The 19,331-nt window shown below is 40.3% G+C and overlaps 1 protein-coding gene across 2 annotated transcripts in view; it reads left to right on the top strand.

The window, feature by feature from the left end:
- Golm2 (golgi membrane protein 2) overlaps positions 1 to 19,331 on the top strand; it is a 71,294-nt gene that overhangs the window by 27,381 nt on the left and 24,582 nt on the right. For both annotated transcript variants that reach the window (XM_051183553.1, XM_051183552.1), the window contains exons 2-8: positions 304 to 358; positions 3,140 to 3,242; positions 5,076 to 5,166; positions 8,269 to 8,410; positions 9,014 to 9,094; positions 14,467 to 14,565; positions 18,456 to 18,626. In XM_051183553.1, the coding sequence (XP_051039510.1) occupies positions 304 to 358; positions 3,140 to 3,242; positions 5,076 to 5,166; positions 8,269 to 8,410; positions 9,014 to 9,094; positions 14,467 to 14,565; positions 18,456 to 18,626 (742 nt within the window). The remainder of the gene's footprint in view (positions 1 to 303; positions 359 to 3,139; positions 3,243 to 5,075; positions 5,167 to 8,268; positions 8,411 to 9,013; positions 9,095 to 14,466; positions 14,566 to 18,455; positions 18,627 to 19,331) is intronic.

The raw sequence follows: 19,331 nt of genomic DNA, 5'->3' as shown, positions 1-19,331 counted from the left end.
GAACTTAATAGAGTTGAGGCCGGTGTGTGGTGCACGTTTTTAATCCTAACACCTGAGGTAGAGGCAGGCAGATTTGTATGAGTTGAAGACCAGCCAGGTCTACATAGCAGTTCCAGACTAGCCAGGGATACATAGATAGACCCTGTCTCAAAAAGAAAAACCCAAACCAAGAAAACAGCAACAGCAGATGTAACATTGGGAGTTCAAGAATAGAATAACAGTTTGAGCTACATAGAACATTGTGTTAAAGGGGGAGGAGAAAGAAACTACATATTATTAAAATGAAAACAATTTCTTTTTTAGGTTAAGCTACAAAACAACATCTCTTATCAGATGGCAGACATACATCATTTAAAAGGTAAGAAACTTTTAATTAGAGAATAAAAGTAAAGATTGCTTCATGTCTGAAATCTTCAAGAATTAAGAAATGGATGAAAGGCCAGGTGTTGGCCAGGCTTTAATCCTAGCACTCAGGAGACAGAGGCAGGTGGATCTCTGTAGAGTTTGAATACAGCCTGCTCTACAGACGGAGCTCCAGGACAGGCTCGAACGCTACACAGAGAAACCCTGTCTTGAAGAAAAAAAAAAAAAAAAAAAAAAAAACCCAAAATGGATGAAAAAAATAAAAATTTCTGGACATAGGTATTTTGATGGCAAAATGTCTCTTTACCTTAAGATATTTTTTTTAAAAAATGACTTAATGTTGTTCTGTATGTATGAAGTGTAAGAGTTTGAGGCCTGTATTTTAATCTTGTGCACAGATAGGGTTCCTACAATAAGATACTCTTTAAAGGAGCCTAAGAAGGAGCTAGAGATATGACTCAGTAGGCAAACTGCTAGCCCTGCAGGGGTAAGAACTATCATTTGAATCCACAGAACCTGCATAAACCTGGGCACAATAGTGTTGGCATCTGTAATTCTAGCACTCCTAAAGCAGGCAGGAGACAGAAACAGTAGGATACCTAAAGCTAATGGGCCAGTTGGTGTCTGCAGCTGTGGACAAAGAGACCTGTCTTAAACAAGATGGAAATAAAGGACCTGTGCTTGAACTTGTCCTTTAACCTCCGTGAATATGGCATGACACAAATGTGTGCACATACACACAAAAAGAATTCCTTAAAGAAGGGCTGAGAGGGTCGGTCAGTTAGCCAAGTGCTTGTCGTACAGTCATGAGCCTTGCTGAATGTGGTGGTACACGTCTGTAACCCTAATGCTGAGGAGTAAGAGGCAGGTGATCTTTGGAGCTTGCTGGCCAGCTAATCTCACAAAATCTTTAAGTTACAGGTTCAAAAACTTAAGTAGAGGAAGACACTCAGGATTTGCTCTCTGGGCTCCACATGCACATGTATGCATTTGTGCAAGCACATAAACACATAAAAAGTTCTCAAAGAAAATTGAACTGTGGTTTATGTGACCATCAAGTTTCTAGAAAAATAAAAAAGATAGGGTACTTCTGCATTGTGTCTAACCAGTGAACATGACCCATCCAGATGTGAGGATGCTTTTGTGAGGTTCTCTAATGCATTGGACACTGGAGACAGAAAGAAACCTGTAATGTAGGGAAATGAGTAATAAATGAATTAAAAGCTCTAACTGTAAAAATACTATTAGTTTTCTATTGCTATGATAAAACACCATGACCAAAACAACTTGGGGAAGAGATGGCTTATTTCCTCTGATAGATTTAGTTCACTATCCAGGGAAGTCAAGGCAGGAACCTGGAAAGAAGCAGGAATTGATACAGAGGCCATGGAAGAGTGCTTCTTACTGACTTGTTTTCCATGGCTTTCTCAGCCTGCTCTCTTACAGCATTCAGGGCCATGTGCCATTTTTGTTTTAGATGAAGTGATAGGAGATAGTTACCACCTTTACAGAAAGAATAGGTAAGGAGAGCAAGCTCCACAGCACTTCACCTGTCAGCTGGCCTTTGGGAATTGGGATGTGTGATGGTTTAATCTTCATTGTCAGCTTGACTTTTTATAGTCACCTGGGAGAAACAACTCTGGGCATGTCTGTGATGATATTTTAAGAGGAATATAATGGAGGAGCTAAGACTCACCATTCCATAGGTGTTTTTTGTTTTTGTTTTTTTTCCCCAGACGGGTATCTCCAGCTGTTCTGGCACTCACTCTGTAGATCGGGCAGGCCTTGAACTCACAGAGATCTGTCTGGCTCTGCCTCCGGAGTGCTGGGATTAAAGGTGTGTGCCACCATGGCCTGGGTTTAGAGTAATTTTTTTAAAGTTAAGGTCTTCCTATGTAACTAAGACTAGCTTCAAACTTACAGTGGGTGCTGGCATATGGGCACTATATCTGACACCCCAAGAATAATAGTGGTCAGTAGCACCTTCACTGAACGTTATCTTTGAGCTCATATTGAGGAAATATAGTATAACCAAGCATACACCTTTAATGCTAGCACTCAGGAGGCAGGGACAGGTGGATTTCTGAGTTTGAGACCAGCCTGATATACAGATTGAGCTTCAGGACAGGCTCCAAAGCTACAGAGAAACCCTGTCTCGAAAAACAAATAAATAAATATGTATATAATTAAAAGGCCACTCCATAGATTTTCAATAGAAAGTAGTGCAGTCCTATCTGTACCAGTTATGAACTAAGCTGCATTTGCTTGACCAAGTCTCTCAATTGTTGCATTCTACTTGTGAGAACTGCTTGGAGTGGTTGGTTCAGGTGAAGGTGCTGCACACACCAGGGCCAGGAGGTCTGAGCCAGGCCTCTCCATGAGCTCACCACACTGTGGGAAATCATGCAACTCTTGCAGTTTTCTTGAAAACTGAAAGATTACCATAAAATGAGATCACATTTCTCTGGAAGTAATCAGCCCCACAGTTCTGCAGGTGCTATATCTTTGGTAAGGTCTGGTAGGCCATTGGGATAGGATCTTCCTCAAACTCCTCAGAATCTTGTGGTATCCCATCCTCCCCTGTGAGGAAGGACAGATATGTTGTCACAAGAACTGTTATTTTATGAATTGCCTTTTTCTCAGAAAGGGAGGAGGGAAGAAGGGAGGGATGGAAGGAAGGAAGAAAGGAAGGAAGGAAGGAAGGAAGGAAGGAAGGAAGGAAGGAAGGATTATAGTAAGTTTGATTATTCCTTGGCTCTTCCCCTTGAATGTCTAGAACAACTGGCTGAACTTCGTCAGGAGTTTCTTCGACAAGAAGATCAGCTTCAAGACTTCAGGAAAAACAACACATACCTTGTGAAGAGATTAGAATATGAGAGGTAAGATGCTGCATGCTGCAGCCTCTGTAAATCCCAAGTATGTGTTCAGTTTTGTACATAATTCAGTTCTTCCTTCCTGTCCTCTGCTCTTTTTCTTTCATTTACTTTATCTTATCTTTCAAAGACTTGGAAATTTTTTTATCTTAATATGTTAATATGTGATATGTTGTTTTTTTTCTAGATTGTAAAATAGAAAAATCTAACAGCAGGTGTTGTTAATCACCTTTATGGTAAATGATTGTTTTTTTCATTAGGTCTTTATACCAGAAGTTACACTCAACAGTTACCTGTTTCTATTATAATTATCTGTATATGCTGTATGTATGTGTGTATTTTAACTGCCAGTATTTTCTAGCATATCCATTTATTAAAACTTAGTTTCTACAATTTGTGAGACTGTTGTAAAATTTTTCTTTTTCCTCTGGGCCAGCAAGATGGCAGTTGCTGTGGAAGTCTGACTTCCTGAGTGTGATCCCAGGACCCTGCCTTGGGAAGTAGAGGACTGACTCCTGAAAGTTGTCCTCTCACATCTATCTATACATATGCCATGGTGCACTGTGGCACTAACATGTCTACACACATTGTACACACAAACATGTAACTAACAATACTGGTAAAGTAAATAATTTTAGATTGTTGCATTTTTATTTTTATGTAGGAGATTTTTCCACCTCTTAGTACTTCACTACCATATATTTACAAACGTGCATTTACTTAAAATGTTTTACCAGTTAGCTGCTGTATAACATAAATGGAAGATTGCATACTAAATAATTGTTCTAATTTATAATGTGGCTATTTTCTCATAGCCCTACCAACATTGTTTATAGTTTGAATTTAATTTTGGAGATGTAAGAATAAGATAGTACAAGTATATCAATATAGGAAGTTTAATTTGTGATAATAATGTAAATATTAATGTGTCTCTGTATTCATTAAATGCTTGTTTCTTTTTGCGATAATGTCTATTTGTATTCTTTGACTTCTTATCGAGCAGAAAGCCACCATTTTTATCTGTTTTCACTTTTTTCTGATACCATAGTGTTTCACCTTTTTTCTTTATCCCATGGAATAGACTTGTATTGTGTTTAGAGTACTATTATGGGATATTTTTACACTGTGTGAAGATACATTGCTGTGATTATAATAAAAAGCTGAATGGCCAATAGCTAAGCAGGAGGTATAGGGGGAGTTCTGGGTAGAGAGAAGAAGTAGGAGGAGATAATAATGTAGGCACATGGGAGATGCAGAGGTACAATATGGAAGAGAGGTAATGCCACGTGATAGAACACATATTAATATAAATGGGTTAATTTAAGTTCTAAGAGCTAGGAGCATGCCTAAACTATAAGCTGAGCTTTCATAATTAGTAAGAAATCTTGTGTCATTATTTGGGAGCTGGCTGGGAGACAGAAAAGACTTGTTAACAGAGTACTATTGAACAAATCAATAGCCACCATTCCTTATTGGCTCCTAATTCTAGCATTTTTCATATATTTAATGAGAACCAACAGTTTTCTTTTATACAGTGTTTTTCTCTTGTGATTGACACTTGTTTCTTTATATGTATAATTTGTAAAACACTTGAGGAAGGATTGTTTGCATCTGTCTGATTTCTGGGTTGTTTTTGTTGTTTCAGTTAACTTTAGCAATATTTCTTTTCCCCTGTGAAGGATTCAACTGGTCTGTTATTCTGATTGCATTTCACTGTTTTTCTTTTCTGCTTATTCTCTGCTGACCAGAATTTTGTCTTCCTAAACATATGTGCCAGCTTCTAGACAAACTTGGAGAACTCAGTCCAATGGAGTCTAAAAGAATGACTTTCTAATTTAGTTTTCAGTGTGGACAGCAGATCAAGGAATTAAGAGCACAACATGAAGAAAATATTAAAAAATTAGCAGATCAGTTTTTACAGGAACAAAAGGTAAATTAAAAATAAATATCTAAACTATATGCTTTAGTTGTAATACATGTAATTTAGAAGAAGATATGCTTTTTTCATAACACATTAGGTATTCTAGCCTCCTAACTTAAAAAAAAGATGTGTATTAGTTAAATAAAGTTGGTGTCTGTCAAACTGTATCAGCTTACTTGTTTTTTCTTATGGCTAGGAATTGAACTTAGGACCATGCACATGCTAGGCAAATTATTATTATTAATGTTATTATTGTAGTTAATGTCAAATTTTAAGGTGAATGGCTTTTTACTGAAAAGCCTTCCTTCCTTTCTCCTTTTGTTCATTCATCCCTTTCTTCTTCTAGAGACATTGTCTTACTGTATAGCTCAAATTGTCCTTGAACTCCCAACCCTTTTTGCCTCAGCATTTCAAGTGCTGGTATTACAGATGGCTGACACTCATACTCAGCTTCAGTTTTTTTATTTTATGAATTTGAGAATACAGAACAAAATTGCCAAGCTTTTTCTTATTAGTCTTGGATAGTCTGGCATTGTATCTTAAAACAGAAATAATACAACTAGATACTATATAACTGATTTTGATTTGTATTTTCTTAATGTGGGTCAGATCTGTGGCTTCCTTTATGCTAAGTATATGTTCTGTTGAGCTTCATGCCCAACCCTGACTGATACATTTTGAGTATTCAGATTCTTTATTTATTCTTACTGAGTTGATCTATCATAAAGGCCATTGTAGAAATAGAGAGAATTAGCTGGGCATGGTGACATACAATTTTAATCCCACCACTCAGGGAGGCAGAGACAGGCTGATCTCTGTGAGTTCAAGGCCAGTCTGGTCTACAAAGTAAGTTCCAGAACAACCAGGACTACTACTGTTACACAGGGAAACCCTGTAATGAAAAACCAAAAAGAAAAAGGGGGGGGGTGGAGAAGAAGAAAAAGAAAGGAATAGAGGAAATTTTTTTTTTTAAAGATCACTAACCATTATGGACATGAGGGTTTTGTTTTGTTTTTATATACTCTTCAATCTCAATTGATTAAATGTGGTTTGTATAAGATCTTATAATTAAAAGTAAAGTGTGACTCAGTAATGGGAAATAATTATTTTGTTCTTTGGTAGCATATAAGGACTAGAAATCAAGGATATCTGGTTTTTGTCCTTCATTTTTTCCTCAGTTTTTCAGTGGGGATATTGAGGACATTGTACCTCTCATGCTTTTTCAGTCTACAAATTGAAACTGTTGCTTTTAAGAGTGAGACTAAGCTAGTGAAAAAAGGCAGGCTTGAGTGATCCATCAGCCATTGTGTAGGCATGGAGTGTAGTTAGAAGACAGTATTGAGATCCTCAAAGTTTAGAGGGATATAATGGAATGTGAAAGGAAAGAGAAAGGTTTGTTGTGGTATCATGCCATTCATTGCAAGCTTTTATTAGTTACTTTCCATGTTTTGACAAAAATAACTGACAAAAGCAACTTAGGGTTGAAAACTCAAAAGAATACTATTTCATGACATGGAGATACTATTAAAAATTAACTGTGCTCATAGATAAAATTTTATACTGTTTTTGTGATACAAGAACAGAAAGACTAGACAGGCCAGAGGAGAATAAGGAGACTTGAAAACCAAAAACACTTTATAATATATATACTGAGTTAGATCTTGGAATAGAAAAAAAGACATGGTGGAAAAACTGGTTTAAAAAAATCTTAATGAAGTCTGAAAGTTTATTTAATAATGATTTTATCTTTTGCTTGTGTGTGTATAAGTGTGTGTGTGTGTGTATGTGTATGTGTGTGTGTGTGTGTGAGAGAGAGAGAGAGAGAGAGAGAGAGAGAGAGAGAGAGAGAAGAGACAAGATCTTGTGTAGCTCAGACTGATGTTAAATTCCCTATATAGTGGACTTGAACTTGCTATTTTCCTGCCTTTATCGCCTCTGTGCTAGTATTATAGATGGATCTATGCTACCCCGCCCAGGTTATGTAATTCTGGGTATCCAACCCAGCATTTTATGGATGGCCAGAAAACAATCTACCAGTGGAGCCACATCTCCAGGCTAGTTTTATAGGTATATCATGGTGATATCTATTTTAGCATTAGGATAAACTGGGTGGGAAGCAATTAATTTTCTATAAATCTAAAATTATTTCATGCTGGGTGGTGGTGGCATATGCCTTTAATTCCAGTACTTGGGAGACAGAGGCAGGTGAATCTCTCGTCTACAGAGCAAGTTCCAGGACAGCCAATACTACACAAAACCAGTCTTGAAAAACCAAAATAAATAAATTCCATATTAAAAAGTTTCCTTAAAAACAATGAGGAGTCCACTCACAAAATCACAAAACATTGTTTTAAGATAGTTGTCTTGGTTTGTCTGTTAAAGGCTAGGCTCACAATCAAAAACATAAGATAGTTGTCTTACCCTAGTTCAATTCCCAACACTCACATGGCAGCTCATAACTGTCTGTAACTTCAACATCTTATACCCTCACACAGATATACATGCAGGCAAAGCACTAATGCACATAGAATAAAAAACAAGTATAAAAAATAATTATTAAAAGAAAAAATAAATTTTTCTTATAATATTTGAGACTCTACATAGTATCTTACACCTATAACCCCAGCACTTGGTGGGTGGAGGCAGGAAAATTACCAAACTTTTTAGGCTAGTCTGGTCTATCTTATCTGGGAAGTTGTAGGCAATGTAGACTATAACCTTGTGTCTCAAAAGAAGAAAGGGAGGAGGGGGAAATAGACCATTTAAAAGTTATCCATTCATACAAAGGTAATAACAATAGAAGGAAACTATCTTTGTTAACTTATTTTTGTTTCTTAAATATTTTTGTAACCCTTAGATGATTCAGTGGGTAAGGGCACTTATCAATAAGCCTGATGACCTGAGTTTGATCCCCACTCCCCACATGGTGGAAGGAAAGAAATGACTTCCACAAGTTGTCCTCTGACCTGCATGTTCCTGGCACAACATGCACATGTGCGTGAGCATGCACTTGCATTCACACATACACATGTAAATTAATAGTTTTATCAGTGGCTTAATAATTCAAAACTGAAACATACTTACTGTTTACCAAATTTTTATCTTTGGCAGGAAACCCACAAGAGTCAATCAAATGATGGAAAAGAGTTGGGTATAAATGATCATGTAGCACCTAAAAATATTCCAAACGTGGCTGAAAATGATGCAAATAAGAATGAGGAACCCTCAAGCAATCATATTTCACATGGGAAAGGTAGTATTATTGTTTTGATAGGATATTGACCATTTCCTCCTGTTTTGAAATAAGTTTGTTCAGTCATTAAGAACATTTGATTCTAGTTTTGAGATGATTTAGTGACTGTATTGTTTAAATTTTTGGTCCTTTGATAGAAAAGAAAAAAGATATTTTAGTTAAAACTGTATCAGGGCCAGATGATAAAGGTACTAGCTATGCAAGTATAACAACCCGAGTTCAGTCCCTCAAATCTACATTAAAAAGTTGACTGTAGTGACCTACCTCTGCAATCTCAGAACTCCTACGATGAGCTAGGAGATGGAAACTGACTTTTCTCAAAGCACTCGAGTCAGTTAGCCTGGTGTTTGCAGTACAGGAGTACACACGAGAGACCCTATGTTAGCCGTGATGGAAAGCGCTGACTCCCTTGACTCCCCGTGTGCACATGTGCGTACACACACTTGAACGAAGTGGGTTAAAACAAAAACAAACAAAACTAAGTTCTAAACAAGGTGTTCAGTTGTAACCTGTGTCTTAGAAACTGATTTTTGCTTTCCTTTAAAATTTTCTTGATTTGTGTAAGCATAAACATAATTGTATCATATTTTGTTACTTGAGCAGAACCACTCAAACGAATTGGTGATGCAGGGATGCCTGGAGTAGAAGAGAATGATCTAGCAAAAGTAGATGATCTTCCTGCTGGTAAGTGAAAGTCACAGGAGAGCTGCACTGAAGTGGTTATATTGTTTTTATGTGCCCCATTCTCTTTTATGTTGTAGTTTTGAAACAGACTTCAACTATGTAACCCAGGCTGGCCTTGAACTTTCTCTGTAGTACAGACTAATCTTGAACTTAGATTTTCCTGCATCAGTTTCCTGAGTGATGGAGTTTACAGACATGTTTCATCATACTCTGTTCTCACTGTTTTTTGTTTTGTTTTGTTTTTTGTTGTTGTTTTGTAGGACCTAGAAAACCTACAGATATATGTGTGGTTGGTGCTGCTCATGAATTAACAGAATTTAAAACAAACCTTTTATTGTGTTTATTTATGTGTGTGTGGTGAGGGGTTAAGTGTAAGCCATGACATATGTGTGAATGTCAGAGGACAATTTGTGGGAGAGGAATCAAACTCAGGTTGTTAGGCTTGGTGGCAGTTACCTTACACACTGAACCTGAACCATCTATCTTCTCTGGTCAATTGCCAGGGTTTTTTAATTGTAATTTTAATGAAGTTTTTGCTAAGTATACAGTAGGTTGAGAGATACACAGAGGCAGAAAGAAATGAAAGTGCTTTGCTGCTCCATTGTATCACTTGTAAGCTTCTCTGGGAGTCTCATAAAGAGTTGTCCATTCAGTCCAGCCTCATTTCACCTGTCTGTCTAGACCAGTGGTTCTCAGCCTTCCTAATGCTGTGAACCTTTACTACAATTCTCATGTTGTGGTGACCCCAACACAAAATTATTTCTGTTGCTACTTCATAACTGTTAATTTTACTACTGTTATGAATTGTAATGCAATTTATCTGTGTTTTCTGATGGTCTTAGGCAATTTCTGTGAAAAGGTGGTTCAACCTCCAAAGGGTCTCAACCTATGGTTGAGAAGCACTGATCTAAGCCATAGTTTTTTGTGAGGTTTTTTTTTGGTTGGTTGGTTTTGGTTTTTCAAGACAGGGTTTCTCTATGTAGCTTTGGAGCCTGTCCTGGAACTCGCTCTGTAGACCAGGCTGTCCTCAAACTCACAGAGATCCACCTGCCTCTGCCTCCCAAGTATTAGAATTAAAGGCATATGCCACCACTGCCCAACTCCATAGTTTATTATTTTAAAGTCACCTTGCTCTTGAGCAGGAGGCAATGTAATATAAATTTTTAAAATTTTATCTTTTTTACGTACCAATCCCAGTTTCCTCTCCCTCCCCTCCTCCCACCCTAACCCCATTTGCTCAGAGAGGGTGAGGCTTCCCATGGGGGGTCAGTGAAGTCTGTCCCATCACCAGACAGGACCAAGGCCCTCCCCCCCATATTTACGCTGAGCAAGGTATCACTCCATAGGGAATGGGCTCCAAAAAGCTAGTTTGTGCATTAGGGATAGAGCCTGGTCCTATGCAGGTTCCCTAGCTGTCTGTCCAGAGTCAGTGAGTTCCCACTAGCTTGGGTCAGCTGTTTCTGTGGGTTTCCCCATCATGATCTTGACCCCTTTGCTCATATTATGGCTCCTCCCTCTCTTCGTCTGGACTCCGGGAACTCTACTCAGTGGTTAGTTGTGGAACTCTTCATCTGGTTCCATCAGTTACTGGTGAAGGTTCTATGATGACAATTATGTAATTATGATAGCCCTCAATGTGATTATGAAAGACCCGCAGAGTGTGGACCTTCACGCTCCCACTCAGGAAAGGCGACACCCAGATCACTCACAAGAACCAGTCTTGATGTAAAAGCATGAGGTCTTTTATATTCCAAGTGCACTGGTGTCCACAGTTATGCACCACACAGTGGTAGAGGACTGAGGACCCTGAGTACAGAATTGAGACAGCTTTTATAGGGTTACAACAAAGCCAATCATCTTATAGCATCCAGAGCCCGCATGATGCAGGCCAGTCAACTTAAACCATCCATACCCATGCTTTATAGACCAATCATTTGCACGGTTTGCATTTGCATGGGCTCTTAGGTAGGGTGACAAATAGCAGTTAGGTTAGGTCACTGGGGCGGGGGTTTCACAAGCAGTTTAAAAAGTCAGATAAGCGCCAAGGAGTGTGACCTTTAGCCTATTTACTGGCTGAGGACAGGGTCTGGAATTTAAGGTATTTAGTATTTTTAAACTTATAGCTTCCTGGGGTCATTGGAGAGTTAGGCTGTATTTTTCCATCCTTACAATTATAGGGGAGGCCAGTTCAGGCATCCTCTCCACTATTGCTCAGAGTTTTATCTGGGGTCATCCTTGTATATATAATGTAAATCTTAACATCACTGGTTATTGTTTAGTAATGATGATGCCTTTCTCTTCTGCACTTGGTTTTTTCCTCCCTTTGTTTTTTGAAGCAAGGTTTCTTTGTGTAGCTTTGAAGCCTATACTGGAACTCATTTTGTAGACCAGGCTGGCCTTGAACTCACAGAGATCCACCTGCCTCTGCCTCTAGAATGCTGGGATTATGTATCACCACCGTTGGGCTCTGCACTTGAGCTTATTCAAAGGACCAAGAAGCACCCTCTATCTGTCTTAGGATTTATGCTAAGGACAACAGTGACCAGCAGATTTATAGACAGGACCAAGCTGCCCCTGGGTCCATTAGCAAGTCGCAGTTGTGCTGTTGATCCTGGTGAAGTGCTCTCCTCTAACTAGCTTTGTGTGCAGAAGTGTGTGTTGTATATTGTAGATGGTGTGGAAACAAGGTAACAAAGGGGTGAGAGAACCAGTGCTGTGTATTTTTCATAGAGTACATGCGGGACTTAAGATTAGAAACTGTGTAATAGTAAGTGCTGCTTGCCTTGCTGGGAGATGGAGAGTGTAGGACTGTAAGTGATGGGGAGATGGGAAACATGGAGGAATGGAGCTGTGAGTATACTTTGGGGAGAGACAGAACTAGAGATGCAGTGAAGGTGACAGGTGTGAGAGTGAAAGACCCACAGAGCGCGTGGACCCTCACACCCCGACTCAGGAAAGGCGTCCCCCCCCAAATCACTCACGAGAAGCGGTCTTGATGCAAAAACATGAGGTCTTTTATTCCAAGTGTACTGGGGTCCACAGCCATACTCCACGTGGGGGTAGAGGACTGGGGAACCCTGGGTACTGGATTGAGACAGCTTTTATAGGGTTACAACAAAGCCCGCACATCACAAACCAATCATCTCATAGCATCCAGTGCTGACCAATCAATTTGAACTATCCAAGCCCGAGGAAGTCTGCTTTTGAACGGGCTTCTGGGTGGGGTGACAAGGCTCATTTCCTGTGTTCACTCTCACAGGTGCTGTAAACAGCCCTGTCGTAAACAGTCAAGAATGTGACCTTTTGCCTACTCACTGCTAGGGGACAGAGTCTGGGATTTAAATGTCTAGCTTCCTGGGATCAGTGGAGAGTTAGGCTAAATTGTAAGAGAAGGCTGCAAAGGCTGTGGTGGATGGGGGTGGGACATGACTTTGCTGAGTAGGGCTGATAAGATGGTGAGCAGTGTCCTGGAGCCTGACCAAACTCAGACCCTGAACATGCTCCCCAGCTGCACGATTGCCCTGGTTCTGAGCAGTGACAAGATGTCTAAGGTGAAGCATGGTTCATTTACCGCCAAAGGCCATGCAGTTGTTTGTGACCTGCGCTTCTGCTTGAAGCTATGTTGATGTTAGTGGGCCATGCTGGCAGCAAGAGCCATGTTGGTGTGAGTGGCCTATGCAGCCACCTGAAGCCATGTTGGTGTCTATAGTCTGTGCTGTCACCAAGGGCCATGTCGGGTCCATGGTCCTACTGCAGCCAAGGGCTGTGTTGATGTCCGTGGCCCATGTTACCACTGAAGTCCATGCACTTGTCTGTGCTCTGTGCTGCCATCTCAAGCCATGTTGATGTCCATGGGGCTGTGTTGTCACCAAAGGCTGTGCATGATCTGTGCTGCTACCAGAGGCCATGTTGCCATATGGTGACTGTCGGGAAAGGTCTTTGTGGGGCTGCATTTGGAGCCAGCTGAGCGGCCCAAGTCTGTACCTGAGTGGGGGAGTGTGGATGATGGAAAGGCTAGCTATAAATAATGAAGAAAGAGAGACAGGATAAAGGTCAGGAGGGCAGATCAGTCAATACTGAAATGCCACGAGTTTATTTTTTGCCACTCTTATATAACATAACCAAAAAGTGGAACATGGCATCATGTATATGGAACAAACAGACTTTTCTTCCTCACTTATTCTAAGGGTTCAGTAACCACACCTTAGCTCCAGCTTCTTGTTCCCTAGCCTTGAGGTCAGGAGTAGCCACACCTCAGATTCAGGTCTGTTGTTATTTAGACTAACCCTGCCCAAACATCCTTCTGTAGCCACACCTTTGACCTTTAGGTCTTGTGACTTGCTGACAGCTTTGAGCTCTGTCCTTGTGCCAAGATGGAGTGCAGCCATCTTTTTGGGCACCCACCGGTGACCATATTGGTGTCCTTGGCCTGTGCTACTATTAAGAGCTATGATGGTGTTTGTGGCCCAGGCTGCTGCAGAGGGCCATATTGTGTTGGTTCTGCCACGGGAGACCATGCTGAGGTGTTTGATACATGCTGATGCCAGAGACTATGAGGATGTCTGGTCTGTAGTTTATGTGGTCACCAGAAATCATGTGAAGTCCAGGATCCATGTTCCCTCTGACTGTAAAGAGCAAGGAAAGCTATTTTTGCAGTGGTATTGATAACTGCATATGCACAATTGTAGAGGGATGTAGAAGGTTTCTGTGACAACCCCCACTTCACTCCTTCCCTCCCAAAAGTAATAGACTAGACAGAAAGCAGTTGAAGAGAACTATTAAAAATTGTGATAAGGATACTGAAGTATAGTTCCCTGCAATTAATGACTTCTGTAGGTTGTGGGGAGGGGAGGTAAACAACTCTGTTTTCTTTAAGAAGATGGCCACTGGGAGTTTGACTATGCTCCAGTGAGTATATGGGCAACACAAATGGGATTTTTTTCCCTCTTCTTTTTTCAGGGGGAGATATTACAAGAGTTGGTGGGGGCTGGGTCCGGGGGGCAGTCAGGCCTAGGAGGACTGGGGTGCATGATGTAAAATTCTCAAATAATCAATAAAAATATTATGTAAAAATAATAATAACCATACAATAGTTATTTATTATGCCAAGGATAAGGATTACAAAATTAAGAGAAATTGCTCAGTGATTAAGAACAGAGAACCTGGGTTTAATTCCAAGCACCCACATGGCTGCTCACAGCTGTCTGTAGCTCCAGTTCCCGGGTATCTAGCATCCTCATACCAGTGAAAGAATTATTTTAAAAGTTAGCATAAGCATCATAGGATTACTGCAGTGTAAATTGATTCATGATGTTTGGCTTTTACAAATCATAGTAATAATGGGAAAAATGTGGCTCTGTCTTTTCTTGTAGCTTTAAAGAAGCCCCCTGTGTTAGCTTCTCCACATGAAAGTCATCAAGCAATCTCCCATCTTTCAACTGGACAGCCCCTCTCACTTAACATGGTTCCAGGTATAAAGTCTCACTTAGTATTCAAGTGTTACTATAGTGTAAGTAGAATGTGCCATTTAGCAGCATGGTGAGGTAGCATTCATTCTTGAAATTAATATTTTTAAGTGATTGGCAAAAGTTCGGGGAGAAATAATCATCTAAAGCTGCACTTCCAGGTCTGAGAATGTTGCCCAGTTGGTAGAATGCCTGCCTTGAATGTACAGAGCCCTGGATTCTGTCTTCATCACATAAAACTGGCTGAGGTGGTGTGTGTTTATAAAATCAGGTATCTTAGGGTTTCTATTCCTGTGAAGAGACACCATAACCACACCAGCTTTTCTAAGGAAATATTTAATTGGGGTGGCTTATAGTTTCAAAGATTCAGACCATTATCATCATGGTGGGGCGCATAGTGGCGAACATGGCTGTATGCAGGCAGATATGATGCTGGCGACATCTTGATCAGAAGGCAATAGAAAAGACGTGAGATTGAGCAGTATCTTGAGCATAGGAAACCTCAGAGCCCACCCCCATAGTGACAGGCTTCCTCCAACAAGGGCATGCCTACTTCAGCAAAACCACACTTCTTTTTTAGTGTGTTTGGTTGGTTGGTTTTTGTTTGTTTGTTTTGGGTTTTTGTTTTTTTCCCCATATAGGGTTTCTCTGTATAATAGCATTGGCTGTCCTGGAACTCTGTAGACCATGCTGGTCTTGAACTCACAAAGATCTGCCTGCCTCTGCCTCCGATTGCTGGGATTAAAGGCGTGTGCCACCACCACCCTGTGAAAGCCACATCTCTTAATAGTGCCATTTCCTATGAGTTTATAGGGAGCAATTACATTCATACTATCACACCTGTATACCAGAGGATGACCGGACAGTGGTGCACATGCCTTTAGTTCCAGCAGTTGAGGCAGAGGCAGGCCTGATCTACAGAGTGAGTTCCAGGATAGTCAAGTCTACACACACACACACACACACACACACACACACACACACGCACGCACGCAAAACCCTTGTCTTAAAGGATTTAAAAAAAAATTATTACACACACACACACACACACACACGCAAAACCCTTGTCTTAAAGGATTTAAAAAAAAAAAAAATTATTACCCTCTAGTTGCTTAAGACCAGCTGGGCCACTTGAGACCATATCAAAAAACTAAGCAAAAGCTGGCTAGATGGCTCAGTACTCAGGAGGTGAAAGAACTTAGCTCCAAACCTGGCAACCTGAGTTTGGTGTCTGGACCCACATGGTAGAAGGAAAGAATTGACTCCAAAAGTTGTAAGTTGTTCTCTGATCTCTACACATACATGCTAGCATTTATTCTCTCTCTCTCTCTCTCTCTCTCTCTCTCTCTCTCTCTCTCTCTCTCTCTAAGAAATGAATTTTAAAATAGGTATGGTGGCTCATTCCAGCACTCAAGAGACTGAGGCAGTGGATCATCTCAAATTCAAGGCCAGCCTGAGCTTCTTTCAGTGAGACCCTGTCTCAACAATCAAACCCAAACATGTTGAGTAGTGTGGTTGAGTTAGTCATTGTTCTCTTTCTGTGACTTTGTGACTTTGGCAACTCTTATAAAAGAGAACATTTAATTGGGGCTGACTTAAAGTTCAGAGGTTTGGCCCATTATCCTCATTGTATGGTGCTAGAGAGTAGCTGAGACTTGTAGGCAGCACGAAGGGTGGAACCACTGGGCCTGGCTTGGACTTGTGAAACCTCTAAGCCCACCCCACAGTGGCATACTTTGTCCAACAAGGCTACACCTACTTCAAGAAGGCTATACCTCCTAATCCCTGCCAAGTAGTACCACTCCCTAATGACCAAGTATTCCAATCTATGAGCCTGTGGAGGCCATTCCTATTCAAACCACCACAGTGGTGGTGCATGTTTGTAATCTCAGCACTTGGGAGATAGAGGCAGCAGGACCAGAAATTCAAGATCATCATTGTTAGTCACTGTTTCATTGCTGTGCAGGAACACCATGACCAAGGCAACTCTTATTTTTAAAAAGGTATTTAATCAGGGCCTTGCTTACAGTCTTACAACTTAATCTGTAGACATGATGGCAGGAAGCATGGCAGCATGCAGGTATGCATGGGGCTGAGAGTTTACATTCTGATCCACAGGCAGCAGGTAGAGAGCCTGGGATTGGTGTGGGCTTTTGCAACCTCAAAACCTACCCCCAGTGACACACTTCTTGCAACAAGACCATACTTCCTAATCTTTTTGTTTTGTTTTTCAAGACAGGGTTTCTCTGTAAAATACCCTTGGCTGTCCTGGAACTCACTCTGTAGCCAAGGGTGGCCTCAAACTCATTGAGCTCCACCTGCCTCTGCCTCCCAAGTGCTGGGATTAAAGGTGTGCACCACCACTGCCTGGCCTCCTAATCCTTTCAAACAGTTCCATTCCCTGGTGACTAAACATTCAAATAAATGGCTCCTGTGAGAGCCATTCCTGTCCAACTGCCACAGTCATCTACTAGATAGCTAGTTTGAGGCCAGCCTGGGCTAACATGAACCCCTGTTTCAAATTAACAAAATGAAGAGATCCAAACAAACTGTATTTATTTAACAAATTTTTAGTCTTTTACTTAAGATCACAAGAATTATTTGTCCAGTTCAAACTATGTTCCCTTTATCTCTGTCAGGCTAAAATAGATTTGCCTTCTTCAAAATGTATAGTGTCTCAGAAGCTTCTTAAAATTAGTATGTCTATTAAACTCTTTATTTAGGAATGTGTTTTCTCCTTAACCAATTTGATTTTACAATAATATTCTAACATAAAAGTAGATGTGATTAAAGCAGCTGCTGGAAGGAGATAATGAAAAGGGACAATATAGAAACTCAGACTAGGGAGATAGCTTATCATTGAAGTGTTTGCTACATGAGCATTCAGGCAAAGCATGGCCCTCAGTACCCAGGTAAAAGCTGGGCATGGCAACCGCCACTTGCAGTCCCATCCAAGACCAGGAAGTTTAGACAGTCCTACCCCTGGAGCTTAGCCTGCTTGGTCTAATCAGAAAACTCCAGGTCCCAGAGTTGAAACCAGGTGATGGTGGTGGAACATACTTTTAATCCCAGCACTTGGGAGGCAGAGGCAGGTGGATGTCTGTGAATTCAAGGCCAACCTGATCTACAAAGTGAGTTCTAGGACAGCCAGGGCTGTTACACAGAGAAATTCTGTCTAGAGGTTGGGGGTTGTCTAGTGGATTGGGGATGCAGCTCAGTAATAAAGCAGTTTTCTAGCTTATGTGAAACCATGGGTTTTTATTCTCCTTTTTTTGTTTGTTTGCTTGGTTGGTTGGTTTTTTTTTTTGTTGTTGTTTTTGTTTTCAGAGACAGGGTTTCTCTGTGTAGCTTTGGAGTTTCCTAAAACTCGCTCAATAGACCAGACTGTCCTCAAACTTACAGAGATCTGTCTGCCTCTGCCTCCCAAGTGCTGGGGTTAAAGGTGTGCGCCACCAGTGCCCAGCTGGGTTTTTATTCCCAACGCTGGAAAAAAAATAGTAAAAGCCAAGACATTGATGAGATTAAAGACATGCTGATGAGAAAATATTAGAAGTTAACAGGTCCGATTCATTGTATAGATGAAGATTACATAGATTTTTAGTATTGAAACCCTGGTAGATCTTAGAGACTCTAGAGTGGGAGAACAAATAATGGTCACTTCTACTGTGTAGAAACCCATGCCAAAAAAGTTGAATAGGCTTGTCGTCAGTGGTGGAGATACTTAGCCACAGATAAAGTGGCAGTTGATAAGTAAATTAGTAATGCTTAATAGCAAACCAGTTCTATGACTTCCCAAGGTCAGATGATCATGGGTTTTTGCTTTTCTAAAGCAGATCACATGAAATTGTTCTGATAAAAGAATTGCATTCTTTTAATTTCATGTTTTTATTCCACAGATTCACAACTAAACCAGAATGAAAACCCTGGTACTTCAAAACAGAACCCTTCAAATCCTCTTCAGCGTTTAATTCCAGGCTCAAACCTGGAGCGGGAACCCAGAATTCAAACAGACACACTAAAGCAGGCCACCAGGGACAGAGTCAATGATTTCCACAAATTAAAGCAAAGTAAGAATCAATTGATGAATACTATGCTAACAGGAGTTCTTTAAATAAAATATATTTGCTTGCAAGACTAAATTATGGTCCCATTGGTATGCTCTAACAAATATATAAAGAGAAAATATGGTTCTATTAAAATTTAAAAGAAAAATGGGGTTTTAAATGGATAGAAACTAGTCCAAGGAAATTACAAAAGGCTTATCTTGGTCACCCTGTTAATAATTACAGGTGAGTTGATTTCTTAAAAAAAAAAAAAAAAAAAAAAAAGCTCAGTTCTTGTGCATTTAAAGTTTTTGAGAAATAAGATAAAATACACTTTGTGAGTGTAATGACTGGAAACTTTGATTAGGAGGGCTGGAAGGTAGTTTTGAAAAGGGGCATATTCTGAGACACACTGGTGCCTGGTGAAGCCTCACCAGGCTGTAGTGGGAGGCTCAGTATTGCTTCCCTCCATCCCCTCCAGTTGTTTCTGGCTTATGTAGGTGTGCACAGTCATAGTTCTGTGGAGTGAAGTGTTGCTTAGTTACTTCAGAGACTCTGATTTTAACATTTCTGTGAATCTATGTAACTCTAGTTAGATTGTTGGAACCTAAAAGGAAAATCCAAGGTAGCAGAGAGAATTTATTGTAGGAGCTGCCCCTGATATCATCCCTTTAAACTATGCTTTCCATTCTATTTTCTTTTAATGGCTTCTTCTCTCCTCCAGTTCTG

The sequence above is a fragment of the Phodopus roborovskii genome, unplaced genomic scaffold (assembly GCF_943737965.1).
Source record: "Phodopus roborovskii unplaced genomic scaffold, PHOROB, whole genome shotgun sequence".
NCBI classification, from domain to species: domain Eukaryota; kingdom Metazoa; phylum Chordata; class Mammalia; order Rodentia; family Cricetidae; genus Phodopus; species Phodopus roborovskii.
This window is presented reverse-complemented; position numbering and strand designations above follow the sequence as displayed.